The 23,830-nt window shown below is 43.2% G+C and overlaps 2 protein-coding genes across 3 annotated transcripts in view; one reads left to right on the top strand and one right to left on the bottom strand.

The window, feature by feature from the left end:
* EIPR1 (EARP complex and GARP complex interacting protein 1) overlaps window positions 1-15,316 on the bottom strand; it is a 306,520-nt gene extending 291,204 nt beyond the window's left edge. For both annotated transcript variants that reach the window (XM_089686732.1, XM_089686733.1), the window contains exon 1: window positions 15,163-15,316. In XM_089686732.1, coding sequence (XP_089542858.1) covers window positions 15,163-15,204 — 42 coding nt within the window. In that variant the 5' untranslated portion in view covers window positions 15,205-15,316. The remainder of the gene's footprint in view (window positions 1-15,162) is intronic.
* A 28-nt stretch (window positions 15,317-15,344) lies between these two features.
* TRAPPC12 (trafficking protein particle complex subunit 12) overlaps window positions 15,345-23,830 on the top strand; it is a 185,985-nt gene continuing 177,499 nt past the window's right edge. Inside the window, exon 1 of the mRNA XM_089686734.1 lies at window positions 15,345-15,458. The gene's annotated coding sequence lies outside the window, so the exon portion shown is untranslated. The remainder of the gene's footprint in view (window positions 15,459-23,830) is intronic.

Here is a 23,830-nt window from a genome sequence, read left to right on the forward strand (position 1 = left end):
TGGTGTCAGGAACACTTGTCAGAGGTGACTCATGCTCATACCAGAGGAAAGAGGCAGCAGCAGAAATGACACTAAGGCTACGTTCACACTAGCCTTGTGTGCAGGCGGCAGAGAGGCGTTTGGGAAGCGTTTTTACCGCTTCCCAAACGCCTCTGCCAATTCTGCACATTACAGCACATGGTGCTGTTCTAACGGGAGCGTTTGCGTCGCGGCAAAACGGACGCCTCTGGACGAGTCAGGAGGCTTTGAAGCCTCCTATTCTCGTCTATGGTGCCGCTCCGCAAACGCCCAGCCGGCGTTTGCGGTGCGGTTGCAACGCGGTTGCGGGGCGTTTGCGGAGCGGTAACACCACTCAAACTGCATTATAGGCGTTTGTGGGGCGTTATTAACGCTCGGCAAACGCCTAGCAACCTCCGCTAAACCGCGCATGCGGCGTTTGCGGAGCGTTTGCCGAGCGTTAAAAAACGCTCCGCAAACGCCGGACCAACGCTTGCCAAACGCTATAGGGGCGTTTGGCAAGCGTTGGCAAAACAGCCTAGTGTGAACGAGCCCTTAGTGCTCTGGAGAGAGACAAGCACACACTACAGAGGAATGTGCTTTGCTCATATTTCACACCTGAGGTTTACAACCACTTTAAAATGTTATTATGTAACAACAAAAAGAATTGAGAAGAAAACATTTAAAAATCATGATAAAACCAAAGAATGTATCCCTAATGCTAACAGTTTTACCCAGAGTGGAAAATGACAATCCCCTTAGGGCACACTTGGGTCTAGAATCTCCTATATAAAACACAATTATATATTATTCTAGTTTCTGCATTTCATGGAAATCCAAATTGGAAAACCTGTACTGATTAAAAGTCTTTTTAGAGAGATTTTTTCTAATTTCCTGTTGCATTTCCATGACAAGAAGCAAAGGGAGATCTCCTCTGTGAAAAACGCTCCCTACTCTATCTAAAATAATTAAAAAAAAAAAAAAAAAAAAAACAGGCAGCCCTCTTACACGAGGCCTGGGCCTTATCGGCTCAAAGGGGAACCTTGAAGGGGCTGCCTGTTGGTGGACTAAACATCTTGTCCCCACCAGAACTCCTCGTAAGTAATTTGCAGCTCTGCGTTGCCCCCTACGACCTGCTGTCCCGTTTGGTCTCAGCCTTAAGAACCCACAATTCCACAGTGACGACGACGCAGCCAAAGTTTTGCAAGATGTGATCTAGTGGTTGCAGGTTTTTGTCTATGTTGGATACATGGTCAGAAGAAAGGTGTCAGGAGCCGCCGCCGCGTGTGGCTCGGCGCAAGAGCAGTGTGCCGATTCGCACTGGCGTGTGGGCACTAGGTCCTGGGCGGCCACGGCGGAACTCGCGCATGCGCACTCGGGACTGCGGGTGCGAGCCTGGCACCAATGACAGCGCAGGGCGCGGTATTTAAATCCGCTCTGCGCTGACACTGGTTGCCGTATGGTCTCATCTGTTGTTCCTGCTCCTGTATCTGTGCTGATTGATTGTTGACGACCCAGATTGTTCCTGACCGTGTTGTCTTCTCCTGCTCTGACCCCTGGCTTGCCTGACCTCTCCTTTGATGCCCCTCATTGGATCTGACCTTCCGTTACTGACCCGGCGAATGACCCGACTATTCTCTGCCTGCTGCCTTGTACCGCGCTGTCCCCACACAGTTACCGACCCGGCCTGTCTGACCACGCTTCTGCTCAGCCATCTATCCATCCGTCCTGCTCGGACCCATCCGCCTCTTCACATCAGGCTCTTATCCTGCAGATACCTCTGGCGGATCCCTCTACCACAGGTGGATGTATTCCGGGGCCTGCGACCTGGTCTCTGTCTGCTCCAAGTCCATCCCCACCATCAGGGGCCCTGGTGGACAAGCAGACTGGGACTTAGACTCCACGCTCTGGGGAATCCTATCCCGTGGGCTGCTAGAGGTACCGCCAGGCGGTACATTACAAAAGGTATACAAGGCTTGTGTCCAATGTTATGTTATTTAAATGGTAACAATGGAATTTTTCTATAAGGCGTATTAATGGGTACGAGACGATCCCCATCTCTACTCATCTTTAGACACCCATATCATGTTATAATACTGAGGAAATGGCTAGAGGCTGAAATCTGTATATAAGAGCTCCATTGTCACCAAAGAATAGAAAAGACAATGCACCACAACACACCAACTTTCCTTGCATTGCCTCATACCAAGATACTCTGTGCATTACCCAGTCCTAACCCATGTACTCTCTACTTTACATACTCCCAACACTTGGAATCTGCACATTGCATATTCAGACCCCTAAAGTCTGTATGTAGGCTCAAGTTTAAACCCATTACACTGTTAGCACAATTCTGCCAAACCCACTACTCCTGTGGGTGCCCAAATGGGAAGGGGGGATTTCTAATGGTATCCTTTGTCATGAGCACTAGAGCTGTGAAATGGCCTTAGGCATCTACAAAAGTAATTCAAGTATCCACAAGCTCATCACTGGTTACTGTTGTTCCTGGCAGCGACTATTTGCAGTAATCTCTAGATTACCAAACCCTGTCTTTTGAGCAAAAGAGGGTACTGACAGCTTTGGGAAACCTTTACTAAAACTGGAAACTACAAAATCTGGAGCAGGTCTGCAAAGAAACCAATCAGCTTCCAGTTTTTTTTTTCCAAAGCCTAATTGAACAAGCTGAAGTTAGAAGCTGATTGGCTACCATGCACAGTGGCACCAGATTTTGCACTCTCCAGTTTAAGTAAATCAACCACAATGTGCCCATCAACCTTGTTCTGTTTCTTCACCACTTCAGAGCCCAATGCAACCACTCCCACTGTCAGTCTATTATACACTAGTATAAAGATGGCAATTACACCCTTCAGGCTTTGAAAAACAAAATGCTAGAAGTTGTTCACTTGTCTATATAGAATAAATAAAAAGTTTTTACCTTCTGCTTATGGTTGTTCTTCCAAGAAGTAAATAAAAGTTACTGTTGCACCTAACCGCTTTAAAAATCAGCGACAATATATACAGCATGGGGTATTTAAACATCTCCATCACAGTCATATAAAAGGTACGGGGACTGGAAATGTGGCAAAGTTATTACACCACAAAGCACACAAGTGTTACATCGGAGGACAGCAAGTCTCATATTTTATTTTTCCAAAGAGAAGATGAAAGCGGCAATTAGTCAGCATGGCTCAGACATTTTATCATCCTCAAGTTTTTTCTTTTTGGATGAAAAGTTATACTTTACCAAACAAGCAACTCATCCAAATGGTAGTCCCAAAGAAACGGGTCAAGTGGGAATCGTCAATAAACAAGATATTAAAAACAATGATATTACGCGTCTAAAAAAAACAAAAAAAAACAAAAAAACAAAAAAAACATGCAACGAGCATAGAGCTTGTCTGGCTTCTTTACAACCCTGCTCTGACACATCATTCAAATTACGTTTTGTACCACAGTATTTTATTACAGACTTAGTTGTGGGACTGATAAAATTACACCCTAGGTGTTATAGAATTAATCTCACAGGTAAAAATAAAGATGCTAATAAACCACCTGAAATAATTTAGCTCTCACAACATGGAGGCAGGGAAAATAATTGCTCGGAAAGCAGCTGATCCACATTCTGAGCCGCGTATTTTGATACAGCGAGACTCCTAACAAGCATGTCCCATAATCTGGAGTTAATTAGCACCGTTAAGGCACCAGGAGAGCAATGTGACAAGCACAGGATGAAAGCAGGCTCTGCTCTGAAGACAAAGAAAATACACTGTCAAGGGCTACGTTTGCCATACGGCGCCATAGGTTTCCAGTTTTTGTTCCCAAGGTCACAGAGAAATGAGGAGGGAAAAAAAAATTAGTTAAAATTATTTAAAAACAATAATAATAATAGTCGGCTAGATCAGCCTGCGGTTGACCATAGTGGTATTAAGTAGCAGAGGAACATTTTACAGCCTAAGGGTTGGTTCACATATGTGTGGTTCATCTCAGGAGTGTTGTGTTTTAGGTGCATTTGTAATGCTATTTAGGCTTATTACCATTAAACTCTATATTATTATTATTATACAGGATTTATAAAGCGCCAACAGTTTGCGCAGCGCTTTACAACATGAAGGTAGACATTACAGTTACAATACAATTTGGTACAAGAGGAAACAGAGGGCCCTGCTCATTAGAGCTTACAATCTATATAACGTGCATTTTCTCTAAAGAGCATAAAAAATGCAGCAAGCGTGATTTGTTTAACGCATCATATCTAAAATGCACAGGTGTGAACAGGGGTGCGGCCCTATTGGCTTAAATGGATGAGGTTGACAAGCGATGCTGTCAACTCGTCATGTGGCATTAAATTTTAATCTACACATCCCCCTTCAACTGTATTGTACGCTTTACAATGCCTGACCACAAATGTGAGAGAGCCATTAAAGGATACGGTCACCTACTGAATAGGTATATGTTACATCCGGTTTTAGGGTGGAACATGTACCGTATTTTTCGCTCCATAAGACGCACTTTTTCCCCCCCCAAAAAAGGGGGGAAAATGCCAGTGCATCTTATGGAGCAAATATGGAGCGGCCAGTCCGGTATTTCCACCGCCGACACCATGTGAGAATACCGGGCCGGCCACTCAGCTCTTCTCTGCAGCAGGACCTCACCTGTTCCTCGGTCCAGCGCTGTACAGTCTTCCTGCGCCAGCATCTTTAGTGTGGGAACCCGGCTGTGACAGCCGGGTGCCCACTGCACATGTGCAAGAAGCGCTGCGCTTTGTGAATGGCCCGGCGTCTTCTGGGACCTGTCATCTGCCCCAGAAGACGCCGGGCCATTCACAAAGCGCTGCGCTTCTGGGATGTGCACAGTGGGCACCCGGCTGTCACAGCCGGGTGCCCACACTAAAGGGAGGACAACTCCGTGGAAGTGGGAGCGGGTACCTGTCAAATTCAGGTACCCACTCCCCCTCCCTCCTCAAAAGGTCCACAGTCTCTTGGTCACCTCCTGTACTGTGTCCGCAGTCTCTGGTCACCTCCTGTACTGTGTCCGCAGTCTCTGGTCACCTCCTGTACTGTGTCCGTAGTCTCTAGTCACCTTCTGTACTGTGTCCGCAGTCTCTGGTCACCTCCTGTACTGTGTCCGCAGTCTCTGGTCATCCCCTGTACTGTGTCCGCAGTCTCTGGTCACCTCCTGTACTGTGTCCGCAGTCTCTGGTCATCCCCTGTACTGTGTCCGCAGTCTCTGGTCATCCCCTGTACTGTGTCCGCAGTCTCTGGTCGTCCCCTGTACTGTGTCCGCAGTCTCTGGTCACCTCCTGTACTGTGTCCGCAGTCTCTGGTCACCTCCTGTACTGTGTCCGCAGTCTCTGGTCATCTCCTGTACTATGTCTGCAGTCTATTGGCTCAGAATATTTTTTTTTCTTGTTTTTCTCCTCTAAAACCTAGGTGCGTCTTATGGTTAGGTGCGTCTTATGGAGCGAAAAATACGGTAACACGTTCCAGCAGCTAAAGCCTCTCCCCTGTGACAACAAGCGATGGATCTTCTCCCTGTGCCTGTTGTCACCACTTGAAAATAACACGGCCATAAGGGGTTCCTGTAAATGAATGCCTACAAGTACTGTCAGCCTTTGTGACTGACGGCTTGTACTTCCCAATGTACTGTGAGGGCGCTGGTGAGCGCTCTCTTAGTCCATTGAGTTTCCTGGAATGCAATAACTGCTTGCCCATTTTGGAGGTACGGGCAGAAAGTGTACTGACAGTTTGAAAGAGCCTAAAATTTCACTTGTGATCTGCAGCCACGGGTGCAATGATTTACAGTATCCCACAAAAATAAACAAAGAAATGTACATTTTTTTTACTTGCAAAAAAATGTGTATGTATTATTTTATTTTCAAAAGTGAACTTAACCTTTAAAGTGTTACTAAACCCAGGACCCTGCATTCACTATATCTGGTCTCCCACAGTACACAGAACATAGAAATGCAATTGTTTTTGTAAATATAAACTGCTACATACCTTTCCTCATCAGAAGTTAGAACAGCCTTGTGACTTCTATCAGTGTCCAGCCCAGCACTAGCTAAAGCTTGTAGGAGTTTTCTTTCTGCTCTAGGAGGATGCAGAACCCCTGACCTCTGTCTGGACAGTGCTGATAAGCTCTGTGCTGATTACATGCACTCCTAAGAAAAAAAAAAAACCCTCTCTAGCAATACACACCAAACTGAACATGTGCAAAATGCCTACGGTTCAGTCGGTCTTACCAGGAGATAAGAGGTGGTCGCTTGTGGAACAAAGAAGAAAGGATCCAACGGCCTTTTTACACAATGCAGAGGATTAACACCTTAGATTCCACAGTGAATATAACAAATGTTTTACTGCATATACAGGCTGATTTTACTGTTGTGGGTTTAGTAACACTTTAAGAAGCGACTTCCAAATAAATTAAAGAGAAGTCCCACCCAAATGTGAAACCTCCGCTTGTTTACCTCACATGGCGCTGCCGATCGGTCAGGACTGCGCAGGCGTCACCCGGATGTGACGTAACGCGTTTCGCCCAAGTCACATGAAGCCCACGATTGGCAGCGCAATGTGAGTTTCCTTCCTAGCGCACTCTGCCTTCACTCTCTCTGGTCTCCCTTGATCCTAGCTACGGGACAACCACCCGACTGCACTGCTGCAGGCTCTGCAATGTCATCTTCACTATCAGCAACCGGATCTTCAGTGCTGCACACTCGGCATCCATGATACATTCTTCAGCATCCATATCTGCCTGTCTTCCTGTTGTAGACTTTGCTCAGCTGTCCTGTATACTGGTAAACAGATCTGCACCGCTGCATACTCTGCATTTATGACACATAATATAGGATGTATACTTACTACAACATGCTTACTGCTTCATATGGCTGCTAGACTCTGCATTGTTCAAAGACTGGCCTATACTGCTGTATATTATATCAGCGACTCCATAGCTGCTCTACATATAGATCTGTATTAAATTGCCGTTTCACTACTAGCAGCAGACACTCAGTATATCATGCTCCTTGCAGGATGGTACCTTCCTCATTGTTGATACCTATCAAAGCATTTATATATCACAGTATGCTTTACCTACTGCATTGCTGCAAACTCTGCACTATGAGATAACTGTTCTGCATCACTGCATATTTGATAAGAGTGGTTTTCACAGTTGTTTCAATCAAAATATATGAATTATACTATTTTTGAATCATCAGCAGCAGATAATCATTTTTGATTGGTCTAGGACGGTGTCCCCATGCTACATATGGGTCTATATTGGTGAGACCATACTGACAATCCACATCCCAGCTATATATCATGCCTATGCTATTCATCTGGATCCATAAGCTGGAAACATGTGCAATCCATATTGCTTTTCATCATCTGTGACACATTATTAGATTCAGTCACATGGGGTTCTATCTCCATTCATCCTCACTTAATCAATTAGAGTGAGCTTGCGTCAATCATCTTACTGGATCACTTTCATCCAGATTGTCCATCAGTGGGCCTATTAGGAACTGTCACAATTATTCAAATATTATGGATACATGAATATCATACCCTTCATGGCCTGTATTTATTTCATCAGTTTCTTTATTGAGGCTAGCCATTATATTGCCTAATCATTATCATGTTTTTTCTGCATGTATTTGTTATTCTACAATTGCCATGTATTGCTTATTAACATGTTTCCTTCTTCTATTCATATTCAATTAGTGCAAGATTCTACACTGGTATCAATATCTACACTGTGGTGTCGGGCCTGCTCCACGTAGGGTGTCATCCCGGATGACCACGTCATCTCCATCCTTCATCTTTCTTGTTCTCTGTGGTGGTGGTGAGGTCTTTACAATTTCTGTATTTTTACATGTCTGTTTATTATTACTGCAATAAATTATGTTCATGGTTTTTTCATGCAAGTCTGTCTTCATTGGAATCCTTGACCATAGGGATCTCTTTCCTTTGGTTCCCCTTCCCTTTTTCTCTGTGTTATCATAGATTCCAAGGACACATTATTCATTGGATGTGAGTCGGCTACATTCTAAAGTTGTAATTGAGGGATTACCCTCATTGGTACCCCTCTTGATTTCTATTTATTTTTTGCCTAGGGCATCCCGGTTTTTTACCTTGTTATTATATGTGAATCCTTGGAGACAGCCATCAAACAACCTTATGGAGGTGAAGCAGCAAATTATAGGTAACATAATTCATAAAAAAACTCACATCCATACTAAATAATACCCACTCAAAATTCCTAAAAATATGGTCTCTTTGGTTTGAACACAATCATCACCATCTCAATCTTAATGGATCTCGTACAAATGACTCATAAGGGAGCCTGTAAAATAGACACATCCAGCTGAACCCCCAGCTACTCCCCTCTTTTATATACTACTCCTCCCTCACCTCTTTTCTCCAACCCTCTTTCGTTTTGCCTTTTTTTTTTTTCAGTGAATGACGAAAGTTAGGCTTCCCACCTGTTAGCTAGGTGTCTCATCACACACCGGAAGCAAAAGACTGTTACATAACTTCCACTTTCAGTGTGAAGCACGTAGTCACTTTAACACCTGCAAATCATTTAGTGTTTCCATATTTTTGTCCAACCCCTGTATATGCTGACCACTGTAAGCACCCCTGTCAATAATAAATAGTTTGTCTCTTCCCTGTAAACAAATATGTTGAAGAGAGATTGTTCTTTTGAAAAACAAAAGACTTACTGACTGGATCACCAGATGAAAATAGAAGAGAAAAAGTCTAAAGAAGAAAACTGCTGCAGACATACACAACGGAAAAATGTGTTTTCCTTTCGGATTAGTTCATTAAGCTAATAATTTTGTTTCATCATATTCGTTATGTTAGAATTATTTGTATTCGGAATTTGTTTCAGATATTCAGAGTCATTTTGCATATTCATTCTTTTTGAATCAATTCGAAGTTAAAATGTTGAATTTCGGAAGATGGCTATATTCTATATTATTCTATTCAATTTGAATTTTGGACACTTGCTAAATATTTTTTATTCTACTCTATTCAAAATTCAAAAAAATTGGATTTCAGAATATGGTTATATTCTATTTTATTTAATTTGAAATTTGGAAGATGGCTATATTCTATTCGAAAATTTAAATTTCAGAAGATGGCTATATTCTATTTTATTCTATTCAAATTTCGGAAGACAGCTATATTCTATTCTAATCTATGCTAGTCTTTTTCTATTCTTTCTCCTCTCTGCTTTAATTTCATATTCCATTCTATTCTTTTCTATTTCTGTTTTATGCCATTCCTTTCTATTCTTTTATTTTCCATTCTATAATATTCTATTCTGTTTTAGTCTATTTTTTCTATTCTATTTTTTCTCTTCTACTCTATTCTTTTCTGTTCTATTCTATGCTATCTTTTATAATATATTCTATACAGCTTAAATAGGAATCACCATCTTATTTCACTTTTATACCTTACCATATTTATTGCAATATGTCTTCATTTCGAATTCAAATTCATTTTCGAATTTGGATACTTCATTTTGTTAGAATTTACTCGGATTAGTTTAAATTCATTACTATTGTGATTTGGAAATTCGGAAACATAGAACATTTCAGTTTGTAATTAAATGAATTGCACATATCTAATCACATCAAAGAACTGGTACGCTGCAATATAATAAAGGTTTACTTTTGGGTTTGAAGTGTTACTAAACCCCAACAGTAAAATCAGTCTGTATATGCAGTAAAGCATGCTTGTTATACTCACTGTGGAACCCAAGGGCTTAATCCTTCGCATTCTGTAAAAAGGCTGCTTGATCCTGTCTTCTGTGATCCTCCCCTGCTTCTACTGTCCCCAATCCATCTGCTTATAGAACAGAGCCTTGGGTCTGGGGCTTAGTGTGTATATATATTATATATATTTTTTTTTTATTGTAAAGCGCTGAGAAAACTGTTGGCGCTATATAAATCCTGTATAATAATAATATTATAAAACACACATGTGAACCAGCCGTAAGGCTGTAAAATGTTATGCCACATTCACGATTCAACTGAGCATCTTTGGTCAGTTTTTGAATATTTTTCTAGTGTTTGTATAAGCATTTTTGAGCACATTTCAGAATTGAGCCTTTTTTTTTTTTCTCCAGGCAATGGAAAACCAGTTACTAATTGCAAAAAAGACATTTTCAAGGTTTTTTTTTGTTTGTATGTTTTCAGGAACTCCTATTGAAGTTTATTGGGGATCAAAACACGCGACTATGCCCCAGAAGAAACTCATGTACTTTTTTTGATCGACGAGCTTCAAGTGACACTATGGGATACCACTGAATATATAGGAAATCTTGGTGTCACGAATTGAAGCGCTTCTGCTGAAGCTTCAAATTAAGCTCCAAATTGTTCAGGTGTGAAGGGGACCTAAGGTGAAATCAATTAGTTAAAATTTATTGTGGAAACAATAAACATGTATCACTCTTCAGAGGGCACTGTATGTGTAGATGAGGCCTTAGACAGGTAAAAAGCAAATATTCCAAATACTTCATAGTTAGCACTTGAAGTCTGCAGTTGATGAACTGCAGGCAAATGACACTCCCTGGAATTCATAAAAAGAGCGTTGCAGATATTCTTTAGAAACCTGTCTCATAGTAGTGCAACAAATGGCAGTAGTTGCTACAGATTAATGTGCATGTCGGTAAGGTGGATATTGTTGCAAGCATCTCTACTGCAAAGTGACCGGGTTTTACAGGCTGAGAGGCTATTTCAAGAAGTTGGGAGAGTAATGGAAACTTATCAAATATCAGTTCTAGTGGAACTTAAAATGGTTCTAAAGCCTCAAGGTTTTCTACCTTAATGGACCTTGCTCACACTTCCTTGAGCCCCATCACGATCCAGAGCTGTGTATGAGAGCTGAAGCTCTCCTGTCTTTGTCCCTCCTCACTGAATAGATTGATAGGAGCGGGAGCCAATGACAATCAACTCTAGTGATGAGGGAGCGGGGAACGGGGTCCAGCCCTGCTGTTTGTGTCAAACGATGCAGCAGTGGCGTACAAGTGCCCCCATGGGAATCACCTTCCTATTGGGGGCACCAGCAAAAGAAGAGGAGCCATGAGCACTGGTGGACACAAGAAGAGGATGATCAGGGCCATTCTGTGCAATTCTTTTGCGCAGAGCAGGTAAGTATAGACATGTTTGTTATTTAAAAAAAAATTCCTTTACAACCACTTTAAAGATACATTTTTGGCAGAACTATCTCAGAGATGCAACACAATAAATGATGCGTGCAACACAATCAACTATGTACTCCAACATGGAAGAGGTCTTATTTTCCTCCATGTTCCTAATCACAGATATAGCGATATTTCTTTATAAAGTTGTTGCAACAATATTGCCATATAGTAAAAGTGTCGTAAGAACTACTTGGATTTGTTGCACATGTTGGTATTAACAATACAAATGTTACAGTTATTTCTTGAACTTGGAGCAAGGCTTCCTACTATGTCCATGCTGCCAGAAATGTGTTTCAAATGCCTTATTGAATCACCTCCATAATCTTTCTGGTGGCCAATTTACTATGTTGTAAGTTGCCTGTGTTGTAAATTGATCTAAATAGCAGGAGAACACATTACACACACTCAGAGAGGGTACACGTCTCTTCCCATCTTTAAGCAGAGATGGACCTGTCTCAATAAGTAAGCCGCACAAAACTTGCCAAAAAGCATGCAAGCAGCGTTGGGCTTTCATGGATGTACCCTGATTTGAATGTTGTTTGCAAAAGAATGATACCAAAAATATCAGCTTAAATTATAACTGTTCAAAAACTGTTATTTTCCAACATGGCAATGATTCAAAACACACACCTAAGGCCACTGTTGCATTTCTGAAGAAGAACAGGGTGAAAGTGACTCAGTGGCCAAGTATGTCTCCTGATCTGAACCAAATTGAACACCTATGGGGAATTCTGAAGAGACAAGTTGAGCATCACTCTCCATCCAGCCTCCAAAAGAGGTCATTCTTGAAGAATGGGAAAAGATAGATGCTGCAATATGTCGCCAAGTTGTTCATTCTATGCCTAGAAGACTTGGTGCTGTCCTTACAAATCATGGAGGTCATACAAAATACTAGATGTAGTAGTTTTTGTTGTGGGTGTATTCATTTTTGCATCAACTAATATGAGTAAAACTGAAGAGTTTGTAATCCAAGTTAAATTATTAACCTTACTTTCATGTAATGAGCTAAACAAATGTTCTATAAAACTCAGTTTAGTGAAACATTTGGAAATTGTCCTTGTATTTATTAAGAGATTGATTAAGTTGGCATATTTCTACGGTTTAAACCATTTGACCTCTTTATTAGCAATAAAACTGACAGGGGTTCTAATTCTTCTCCACTGTATCCATCCCACTGGATATCACATGAGATAAAATACCATATTTTTTCCTGAGATAAATACCGCATATTTCAAAAAAATACCACAACGTATTTTAAAGACATTTTTTAGTGAATGCCAAAAACATTTTTTAACAATGCTAAGTGGTATTTTACCGCCATTCCCAAAGCAGTAGATACTGCTCTGTTAATGGAGTCCATTATCAATTTGCCCATCCAAGGGAAAAAGACAGTGTGGTTCTAAAGGTCACCCCTTCCCCTCACCTACAGATAGAAAACACAGTGCTTCCAGATATAGGGGAGCATGTGAAGTCCTCTTAATTTATTTTAGGTACTTACATAACATCATCAATGTACGCAGTGCTTTACATATATATTGTACATTCTCATCAGTCCCTAACCCTCAAGGGGTGTACAATCTAAGGAACCTAACTTACATTCATACATACACATATTAGGGCCAATTTAGACAGGATGCATTTAATCTACCAGCATGTCTTTGGAGTGAGGGAGGAAATCGGAATACCCGGAGGAAACCCATGCAGGCATGGGGAGAATATGCAAACTCCAGCCAGGTGGTGCCATGGCTGGGATTCAAACCAATGACCCTAGTACTAACACGTGGAGTGCTAACCATTTAGCCTCTGTGCTGTCCCTTAATGAAAGAACATGGGTGCCCTCCTGCGGCACTCTCCTTCTGCCCCCACTCTGCAGTGCCGATACCCCCAATGCCTTCTGGAATGCATGATGTGCAGTCCCATTCAGTAATGAGGAGGGGGGTGGGCCTAGCAGCACCCGGAAGAGTCAGCAGCTGCCACAGGCAAGATGGCAGCACTAGACTCTTGCAGCAGCTGCAAAGAGGAGGATTCCAGCAGCACAATGCTGGATCTGCTGGCAAGGTGAGTATGTTTACTGTGCAGAAGACAATACCAGGTAAGCAGGGGAGGGGACATGGGAGGAGGGGAAAGGCTAAAGTTCACTTTAAGGTAAAAAACCTTCTGCCCTTAGAAACACTTCAGCCTGCAACTTCTGATGCAACTAGAGTATCACAGAATTGCATGACAAGGGAAACCACCCTGTTGTGATGCCTGTTCTAATCAATGCAACTCAGAACAGTGTGACTTGGCCCTGCAGAAAATGCACAGTCACATCGCAGTAGTGTGAACCTACACTTACATAGTTAGTCTGACTGAAAAAAGACAGTCCAACCAAAAAAAAAAAAAAAAAAAGTTATAATCCTATACCCACAATTGATCCAGAAGGAAAAAAAACCTAAAAAGCATAAGCCAGTTTTCTCCTGCAGGGGAACAAATTCCTTCCTGATCCCTCGAGAAGCAATCGGATATTCCCTGGATCAACTTTACCTATAAATGTTAGTAACCGGTTATATTCTGTGTATCTAAGAAAGAATCCAGGACTTTTTTAAAGCAATCCACTGAGCTGGCCAGAACCAACTCTTGAGGGAGTCTATTCCACATTTTCACAGCTCACACTGTGAAGAAACCTTTCTGTGTTTGGAGATTAAATCTCTTCTCCTCCAGAAGTAAAGAGTGCCCCCTTGTCCTCTGTGATGACCTCAGGGTGAATAACTCTACACCGAGTTCACTATATGGACCACTGATGTATTTATACATGTTGATCATATCCCCCCTTAATCTCCTCTTCTCAAGAGAGAATACATTCAGTTCCTCTAATCTTTCCTCATAGCTGATCTCCTCCATGCCTCTTATCAGTTTGGTTGCCCTTCTTTGTACTTTCTCCAGTTCCCCAATGTTCTTTTTGTGAATTGGTGCCCAAAACTGAACTGCATATTCCAGATGAGGTATTACTAATGATTTGTACAGAGGTAATATGATATCTCTCTCAATGGAGTCAGCTTGGCATTGCATGCCATTATTAAGCTTGTGATGTACCAGAGCTCCCAGATCCTTCTCCACCATTGATTCCCCCAGTTGTACCCCCCTAGTATGTATGATGCATGCATATTCTTAGCCCCCAAGTGCATAACCTTACATTTATCAACATTAAACCTCATTTGCCACATAGTTGCCCAATTAAACAGTGCATTGAGGTTGGCTTCATATTGTGTGCTCTGCCAGTCTTCTGGCCATCTCTTTCCACCACTTCCTGGATTCCCAGCATGCTTTACAACTTCTCCATTTCTAAGGACCTCATATCCCATCACCCCTTGCTGCCTGCAAGCAGCGATTCCTGTACTGAATCCTCCTCCTCTCAGCACCTATTTCAGAAGGCAGGCTCTGTGAAATGTGTGACATAGCAGTGCCTACGCACAGAGCATAGTGACTACGTGTCACAGAATCCAAGGAAGTAAATGTGTGGGGTCTTCGCAAAGTAAGTTTACCAACTTCAAGGCCATTCAGATTAATAGGAGCAGGCCAGAAATATGGCAAATACAATGTTGAAATGGATATGTTTGGCCATAGATGGGCTGTAATATTGGGAATCGGGGGAATGCTGTCAATGCACAGCGTATCTCTGATCGTACAATGTAGAAGAGTCCCTGGAGATGAGGAACTGTTGGCAACTACTGAGAAAAGCTGACCACACACCATCCAATCTGATTGTGCAATCTCCTTCACATCTACTTACCTCTATGCAGTACAAGAGTCTTCCTGATTGGATGCTAATTGAACAGCTTGTTTAGTAAATCTAAAAGAAACTGTACAATCAGATTGCAGAGTGTGTGGCCAGATAAAGCTTGGGTCTGCTGGGACTTGTAGTTCTACCACACTGTAGATACCATGCCCCAATAATTCCCTATAGATAAGGGCACACACCTGAAACTCCAGGCCGTAGATCACAGGAGCGTCATCCTCCATAGCACTGTACAGAACCTAGAATCCTCCTGCTAGTATGATCACACACTGGGTGCCAGCTGTCCTCCCGGCCACCGTACGCACTCTTCTTCCTGTTTGCTAGCATTGCTCGCCTGTGAATAAAGTTCATTCATTCGGCTGCGCATGCCTAGAATGAGTGGAGAGGGGTGGGCGCATGCGTAGTAGTTGCCGGTAGCTGCTGGAAGTGGCAGGAGGGTGTGTTGGGCAAAGCTGTGTCCCCGGGGCCCGGCTGTCAGGTGAGCGGGGGCTACGGGGCAGATGATGTCCTTCCTGTGTGGTGGTGATGGGGGGGCCTGGTGTTCTGTCACCATTGACGGGGATCATTTCATCACCTCTGGGCTGCTCTGTCTTGCTGGGTCACCAATAGTGATGAAGATTTCTCCCTCCCCTGTGTGCAGTGTGACCTCTCATGTCTTGTATGTCATAGGCAGAGCTAAGCAGGAGCTGTATATTGTGGGGTAGAAATGGGTTTCTTTGTAAGAAGCAATCTTATAGATATCATCGGTGTCGTTTATAGACACCCCTGTGATCCTATCTGTAGTGGGGTCCCTGGGCGATCATATGAGTAAAGGGTCCCCGCGTGATCGCGTGTGCAGAGGGGTCCCCATGCCTGCCAACTTTTGAACTTCAGAATGCGGGACACTTAGGGGAGGAAGTGACCTGCGGTGTGCGTAGCATGCCATGGCAAAAATGAGTGTGGTCAAATGCTTAACAGCAGGAGGGGCCTAAGGGCAGTGGTTAAACAAAACCCGGGCTTCCTTGTACCTATAAATTGTGCTTTGATTGCTGTGCCACAAGAAAGAGTCTCACTAAGTCTGGAAGGATTCAGGAGTGCGTTCCGTACGGAGCGCGGGATTCAGGAGTGCGTTCCGTACGGAGCGCGGGATTCAGGAGTGCGTTCCGTACGGAGCGCGGGATTCAGCAATAGTAAGTAAATAAAGTGCAGCGCTCAATAGATGAAGTAGAAAGCTCCTGTGAAAATAAGTATATCAATAGAGTTCAACAGTAGGCACCAGCTGTAGTTTCCTATGAAGCAGTTATCCCAATGGAATTGTGACTGAAATAGCAGAAGTGCGCACTCACCAGAAGCGCATGGATAATGCGCATGTAGGAATAATAATCCTAGGTAGTAATCTGTAATCAGCAGGTGGTGGGCATCCTTCTGAGATCTGGTCAGTCAGCCTGGGTTAGGTATGAGATACTGCTGGGTCCAGAGGTCCCCTTAAGGATGGATGGGCGCTCAGCCTGCATACAGGGCTCCCTCCTCTGGATATTGGATGACATAGGACTTTGTTCTGGTACAGGCGGATGGACGTGCTCTGACCGGAAACTCAGCGCTCAGCCCGGGAGAAGAGGAAGCAGGAAGCATTTCACAGGAGCTTTCTACTTCATTATCTATTGAGCGCTTTACTTACAGTTACTACAAAGGTCACTGTGGTTACCTTAAGTGTCTCAGCCGCTGTTTATCTAAGAGTGGTCACTATATCTTGTATTATTTGTCAGGATTCAGCAATGCGTTACGTACGGAGTGCGGGATTCTGCAGTGCGTTGCGTACGGAGCGCGGGATTCTGCAGTGCGTTGCGTACAGAGCGCGGGATTCAAGAGCAACAAAGACACCAATTATAAATACAATTACTTTCTAAAATCTTCATTAACGGCATCAGATGGATAACAAATGAGTGCAGCAAAGCAGGACCTGCAGAATCGTGAACATCTAGCACAGCCAGGGAATGGCAAACAAGCCAGGACTCTTGGGATGTATGGGTACCCATGTGATCCTATGAGCAAGGAAGGACCCATGTGATCCTATGAGTAGATGGGTGCCTGTGTGATCTATGAATAGAGAGGTGCCCATGTGATCCTGTGAGTAGAAGGGTGCCTGTGTAATCCTTTGAATAGAGGGGAACCCGTGTGATCTATGGCTAGAACCTGGAAGATCCTATGAGAAGGGAGGACCTGCGTGATCCTGTGAGTAGAGGGGTGCCTGCGTGATCCTGTGACTAGAGGGGCATCTTTGGAAGAGCAGTGTTATCACCCCAGAACAGAGTGCCTGAGTGATCCTGTGAGTAAAGGGGAACCCGTGTAATCTATGACTAGATCGTGGATGATCCTGTGAGAAGGGAGGACCTGCGTGATCCTGTGACTAGAGGGGTATCTGCGTGATCCTTTGACTAGAGGGGTACCTGCATGTTCTGTGACTAGAGGGGCATCTGTGGAAGAGCAGTGTTATCACCCCAGAACAGTAAATGTCAGACACTTTCTTCTCTACTTCTCTACAATTTGGGGGTAGGGGTGTTCTGTATTTCAGAGAGACCTGCTAAAACTCCTGACTGATTACCATCAGTGGAAGCAGAGAGTACAGGAAATTGTAAGTTCACAAGATTTCTGGCAGAATCAACAAATCTATCATATATATATATATATACATATATATATATATATATATATATATATATATATATATATATATATATATTACACACCGCTCCAAAAAATTAAAGGAACACTTTGAAAACACATCAGATCTCAATGGGGAAAATGATATGGACTGGGTAATGTGTTAGGAACGTAGGGGTGCCCCATCGTTTGATGGAAATTAAGACGATCAACCAACAGAGGACTGAATTCAGACACCCCAAAAATCAAAGTGAAAAAATTATGTAGCAGGCTTGTCCATTTTGCTGAAATTTTATTGCAGCAATTCAAAATGATACTCAGTAGTTTGTATGGCCCCCACGTGCTTGTATGCATGCCTGACAACATTGGGGCATGATCCTAGTGAGAGGACAGATGGTGTCCTGGGGTATTTCCTCCCAGATCTGGACCAGGGCATTACTGAGCTCCTGGACAGTCTGAGGTGCAATCTGGCAGCGCCAGATGGACCGAAACATGAAGTCCCGGAGGTGTTCTATTGGATTTAGGTCAGGCGAACGTGGGGGCAATTCAATGGTATCAATTTCTTCATCCTCCAGGAACTGCCTGCATACTCTCGCCACATGAGGCCAGGCATTGTGGTGTACCAGGAGGAACCCAGGACCCACTGCACCAGCGTAGGATCTGACAGTGGGTCCAAGGATTTCATCCTGATATCTAATGGCAGTCAGGGTGCCATTGTCTAGCCTGTAGAGGTCTGTGCATCCCTCCATGGATATGCCTCCCCAGACCATCACTGACCCACCATCAAAATAGTCTTGCTGAGCGATGTTACAGGCAGAATAACGTTCTCCACGGCTTCTCCAGACTCTTTCACATCTGTCACATGTGCTCAGGGTGAACCTGCTCTCATCTGTGAAAAGCACAGGGCACCAGCGGAAGACCTGCTAATTCTGGTGTTCAGTGGCAAATGTCAATCGAGCTCTATGGTGCCGGCAGGGAGCACAGGGCCCACTAGAGGAGGTCAAGCCACCCTCATGAAGTCTGTTTCTGATTGTTTGGTCAGAGACATTCACACCAGTGGCCTACTGGAGGTCATTTTGTAGGGCTCTGGCAGTGCTTATCCTGTTCTTCTTTGCACAAAGGAGCAGATACCAGTCCTGCTGATGGGTTAAGGACCTTCTATGGCCCTGTCCAGCTCTCATAGAATAACTGCCTGTCTCTTGGAATCTCCTCCATGCTCTTGAGACTGTGCTGGGAGGCACAGCAAAACTTCTGGCAATGGTACGTATTGATGTGCCATCCTGGAGGAGTTGGAGTGCCTGTGCAACCTCTGTAGGGTCCAGGTATCACCTCATGCTACCGGTAGTGACACTGATGCTAGCCAAATGAAAAACTGTCAGAAAAGATGAGTAGGGAAAAAAATGTCAGTTGCCTCCTCCTGTAAAACCAGTCCTGTTTTGGGGGTCGTCTCATTGTTGCCCATCTAGTGCACCTATTTATTAAAACCAAAACAGCTGAAACTGATTAACAACCCACTCTGCTACTTAACTGACCAGATCAATATCCTAGGAGTTTAATTGACTTGATGCTATACTCTTGATTTATTATTATTATTACAGGTACTCATATAGCGGCGTCAATTTACGCAGCGCTTTACATATAAATTGTACATTCACATCAGTCCCTATCCCTCAAGGGGTGTACAATCTAAGGTCCCTAACTTACATTTATACATACACATACTAGGGACAATTTAGAAAGGAGCCAATTAACCTACCAAGAAAAAAAAATACATTTTTGATTAAAAAGTGTTCCTTTAATTATTTTAAGCAGTGTGTGTGTATGGATGTATGTGTGCGTGTATGTATAAAATTATTATATATATATATATATATATATATATATATATATATATAATTTTTTTTTTACAAATATAACAAACCTTTTCAATGGTACACTTAACAGACGAGAGTGCAAATAGGAGTTCATTCTTGTATTTTACAAAAAAGTAGACGCGCACCCTAATAAATGAGATTTAATTTACTAAAGCATTTTGTATTATAAATTAATGCCATTTTTTTCATTACTTGTTTTCAATACTCATTATAATCATTTCCATTCCTTGTGATCTGTGAATGAATGCACTACTAGTAGCGACAGCCTTTGCAGTCGACTGCATGTAGTTCTCAATGCACTGCCAATGCACTAGTGAGCACCCTAGGTCAAGACTACCATGTCAGAGGGACTCACAGATCATGTCAGAACAAGTGCGATGGTATGCCCCATGGTTCTTGTTGGACTTCACACAAGACCGAAGGCACATTGCCTGCCTCCAGACAGTTTGCATTCACAGCCAATCGTCTGCAGGTGATCGCCGCATGAGCGAGTACATGCAATCAGCCACAAATAGCCTACCATTGCTTTCAATAGAGGTTCCCACCCACAGCAAATTTCAGGGAACCCCTGCTGGGTATTCACAGCAAATTGGAAACTGCCATTTGCAAGCTTGAATGGGACCGAACACAGTGTTATCGCCCGTTGTTATTTTTTTTTTTTTGCACCAATCCCAGCAAACTGTAAAGGCTGCAATGCATGAAGAATCTTTCTGTTATAGGGTGAAAACACCTGCTGTCTCCCAAATGTTCTCCTGTGTTATCACCCTGTCACATGGGAATTGCAATAGATACTGTTGAGAGACATGTTTCAACATGCATTGGGGTTGATTTAATATAACTGGAGAGTGCAAAATATGGAGCAGCTCTGCACTGAAACAAGCTTCCATTGTTTTTTATCAAAGCTTAAAGGCTATGTTCACCTTTCTAAATATAAAAATGAATAAACATTTTTTTGCAGGCAAAAAAACTTCTTTTTTTTTTTTTTTTTTTGTGTTTTAGCAAATCACAGGTGCAATATCAGGCTCCTGCAGACTATCAGTGTATCTGCATGCTCATATCTCATTTGGACAGGCAGATGATGAATGACCACAAGAGTCGGAGTCACAGATTTGACCACTTCCATTGCGGACAATAGGGTTCAACTTGTCATGCGGCTTGAATGAACAAATCACATGACAATTTGCACTGGTGTGACCGGGGACTTAGTAGATATTGTGCATTTCTTACATTTTTGCATTTAACATGGCAGAGCATTGCATTCATTATTAGTTCATCATATCATCCTGCAGTGTTTACCCCAACCTCAGGTCTGTACAGAGGTATGGACCTTCTGGTACTGTATGGGCTGGCAGAAGTAGACAGTGGACTACTAGTGCAGCCATACCATCGCACTTGTTCTGACATGATCTGTGAGCCCCTCTACCATGGTAGTCTAGTATTCTTCCCATTCACAGATGTCTCTCAGTTGGTAATTTGGCTGTGCAGGCAAAACCACAAACAAATGCTGTAAATTCAAAACAGAACCCATTTGAGCAGAGAGTAGAGCCCCACGATTCAAAAAGGTTGAGGCATTTTGAAGATGGAGGATCAAGGAACGCTACTTTGTTAGCTCCAGAAAAGGAGGTAAGGGGCCGCTCTGTGCAATATCCTTGCACAGGGCAGTTAAGTATAACATCTTTTTTTTATTTTAGAGAAAAATAGGAGTCTTTAAGATCACTTTAAATTGAAATTGAAGGCTAGAACAAAGTGTGATCCTGAAAGACTTGTAGCGCTGCTCAAATCCAAGGGTTTGTAGTATCCCTTCCAGTGCTTAGAGCGTGGGAGTGGGCATCGGTGCACCAATTTAGGAGTGTAGATTCAAGGAAGAAAAGACCCCGATCGAGGCAGCCCAATCTAGTCACTGTGTTGGCCTCATCCATGACCACACCTACAGATGCGTTTTGTTGCGCCCACCAGTCCAGGCTGGGTGAAGCGCGTCAGTCAGCATGGCTGAAGCAGCGGTTGAAGCCAACACCGTGACTAGGTCGGGCTGGTTTGAGTGGCATTTTTTCTTCCTAGAACTAACTAAGCCTGAAACTCCTTCCATCCTCCTCCTAACTCCTATATTAATTACCCTGTAGAACAGGGGTAGGCAACCTTAACCCCTTCACGCCTAAGGGTAAAACAAATCTTAATGCCTAAGCACAATTTTGCAACCTTGACATGTGTTAGTAAAACCGTACATATCAGCACAACTACTTTGTACATCCAGGTGAATTATACCTTGTTTTTTTCAGGACAAATTGGGCTTTGATTTGGGGGTAAATGGAAATGGATATCTCCTGATTTTTTTTTTTTTTTTTTTTATATTATCAAAGGAAAACTGGCCCAAAATAGTAACAAAACAATATTTTTTTTTAATGTAGCTATCTGTTTCTTGTTACTACCATAACCTACCACCAAAGAACAACCCAAAATACATTTTCCAGCTCTTGACGATCGCAGCGATACCATATAAGTCTATGTTATTTGTTGTTTGTACCAGTAGTAATGTCCAGAAGCAATAGTGCACATTTTGTTTTGTTTTTTTTATACCTAAAACACACTGACGCCAATTAAAAAAACAAAACAAAAAAAAATATCTTGACCTTGACCCAAACACTAACTCTGGCAGTGAACTAGCGCTAAACTTGATCTAGGTATTTTTGTTTATTTTTTATTTTTTAATATTTATCTTTTTTTTTTTTTTTTTTAACAATTTGTTTCCCTCTATGCCAGGGGTTAGATACAATGTATCTCTCTCCTCGATTCATAGAGCGAAAAACAAAACAAGGGGGCCGGGCTATACAGTGACTGATCACTGTGACAGCTAATCAGAGGCTATCACAGCGATCATGTTACCCGGAATCGGCAGTCCAGGGTCCCGATCGTTAGAACCGGACCTGGGGCTGTCAGTGACACCCCAGTCTTTGAGCTGTGAGCCCGATATGCTGGGAGCGTGCCGCACAAAGACAGGTACACAAATATGCGGCCCCACGGAAAAAAGCCCAGTTCTGTGAGGCCGCATATTTGTGTGACATCGTGTGAAGGGGTTAAAGAGGTGGAGATTTACCTGAACAACAGGTGAGAAGTAAAGATTAGCAGGCACAGTTTCGCTTCCTCACACTTGATTTAAACCTCTAATAACTACTGTATCGTGATCGCATGCATTGTATGGCAATCATGGGTTTACAAAAGGTGGTGAGGAGGCAACATATCTCCACCTCACCGTTTGTCGTACACACTTGGATTGCTTTTCAGAGGAGCAGCTGTGCCTTAAGGGCATGATCCCTTAGTTGCATAAAGCAGCGGCACCCTTAGGGCTTGTTCACATATAAAGTAGGGGGGAAGTTGTGGTAAAACTCTGCTGTTGGGGCGCCAGCCAAAGGTGTACACATGCTGCAGTAGGAATTAAACCCCCTGTTGCTTTTGATGGGTGCTACTGTTTGCCAGTCACGACCTATTTAAATAACTGGGACAACTCTGCAAGCACCCAGCAACTGCATGCTTCTGCGGGGTCCAAGGGGTTACAGCAGGTGGCGAGAAAGCAACATGATGCTGCCTGCTTTAACCCCTTGTTTGCTGTACTGCACAAGGTTGTAGTGGCCTCATTCACTTCAATGGGTCATGCTTGGCATGTGCTACACCCACCCGCCGTGACCAGGCGTATAACTCAACTGCTGCATATAACTCAGCTGCAACATGTGTACACCCCTGGCCTCTGCAGCTAAAGGGGGTGTGGTTGGGGCGGGATGTTAAAAACATGTCTTAACTATGGGGTTTCACCACCACCCCCCAACTGCACATGTAAATGAACTCTTACTGTTCTAAGCCCCCTATAAGGTGGCTTTCACATGGGTGTAGCACAATGCATCTGTGACTTTCCTGGGTTAGCTGCGCTTTACTATAGACTTCTATTATATCCTGCAGGTGTGGTGCACTTTCTGAAAATTCACCAACGCTCCTGCATTCAGGAGTTTTGGTGGTTTTTAAAAATTGCACCACACCTGCAGGATATAATAGAAGTCTATGGTTAAGCACAGCTAATCCAGGAGAGTTTCAGATGCACTATGCTGCAACTGCAGGAAAGCTGCAGGTACACTGCACTGCACCCACGGTGCCGGTAAACCGCAGTGCACCAATGTGAAAGCAGCCCTATACTATTATGCCCAGTGTATTGCTTCACACTGACCTGAAAATCTATTTATTCCTGCTGCCGGCACCACTCTGGAGACTGCTAGCCAGGATAAGAGGTGGAGTGCAGTTGGTATCACTCCGCATGGGACAGGATCCAGCACTACAGAGGAGGCATTGGTTT

This window comes from Staurois parvus, unplaced genomic scaffold (assembly GCF_062004578.1).
Source record: "Staurois parvus isolate SC_StPar_1 unplaced genomic scaffold, SC_StPar_1.0 ptg000409l, whole genome shotgun sequence".
Classification (NCBI taxonomy): domain Eukaryota; kingdom Metazoa; phylum Chordata; class Amphibia; order Anura; family Ranidae; genus Staurois; species Staurois parvus.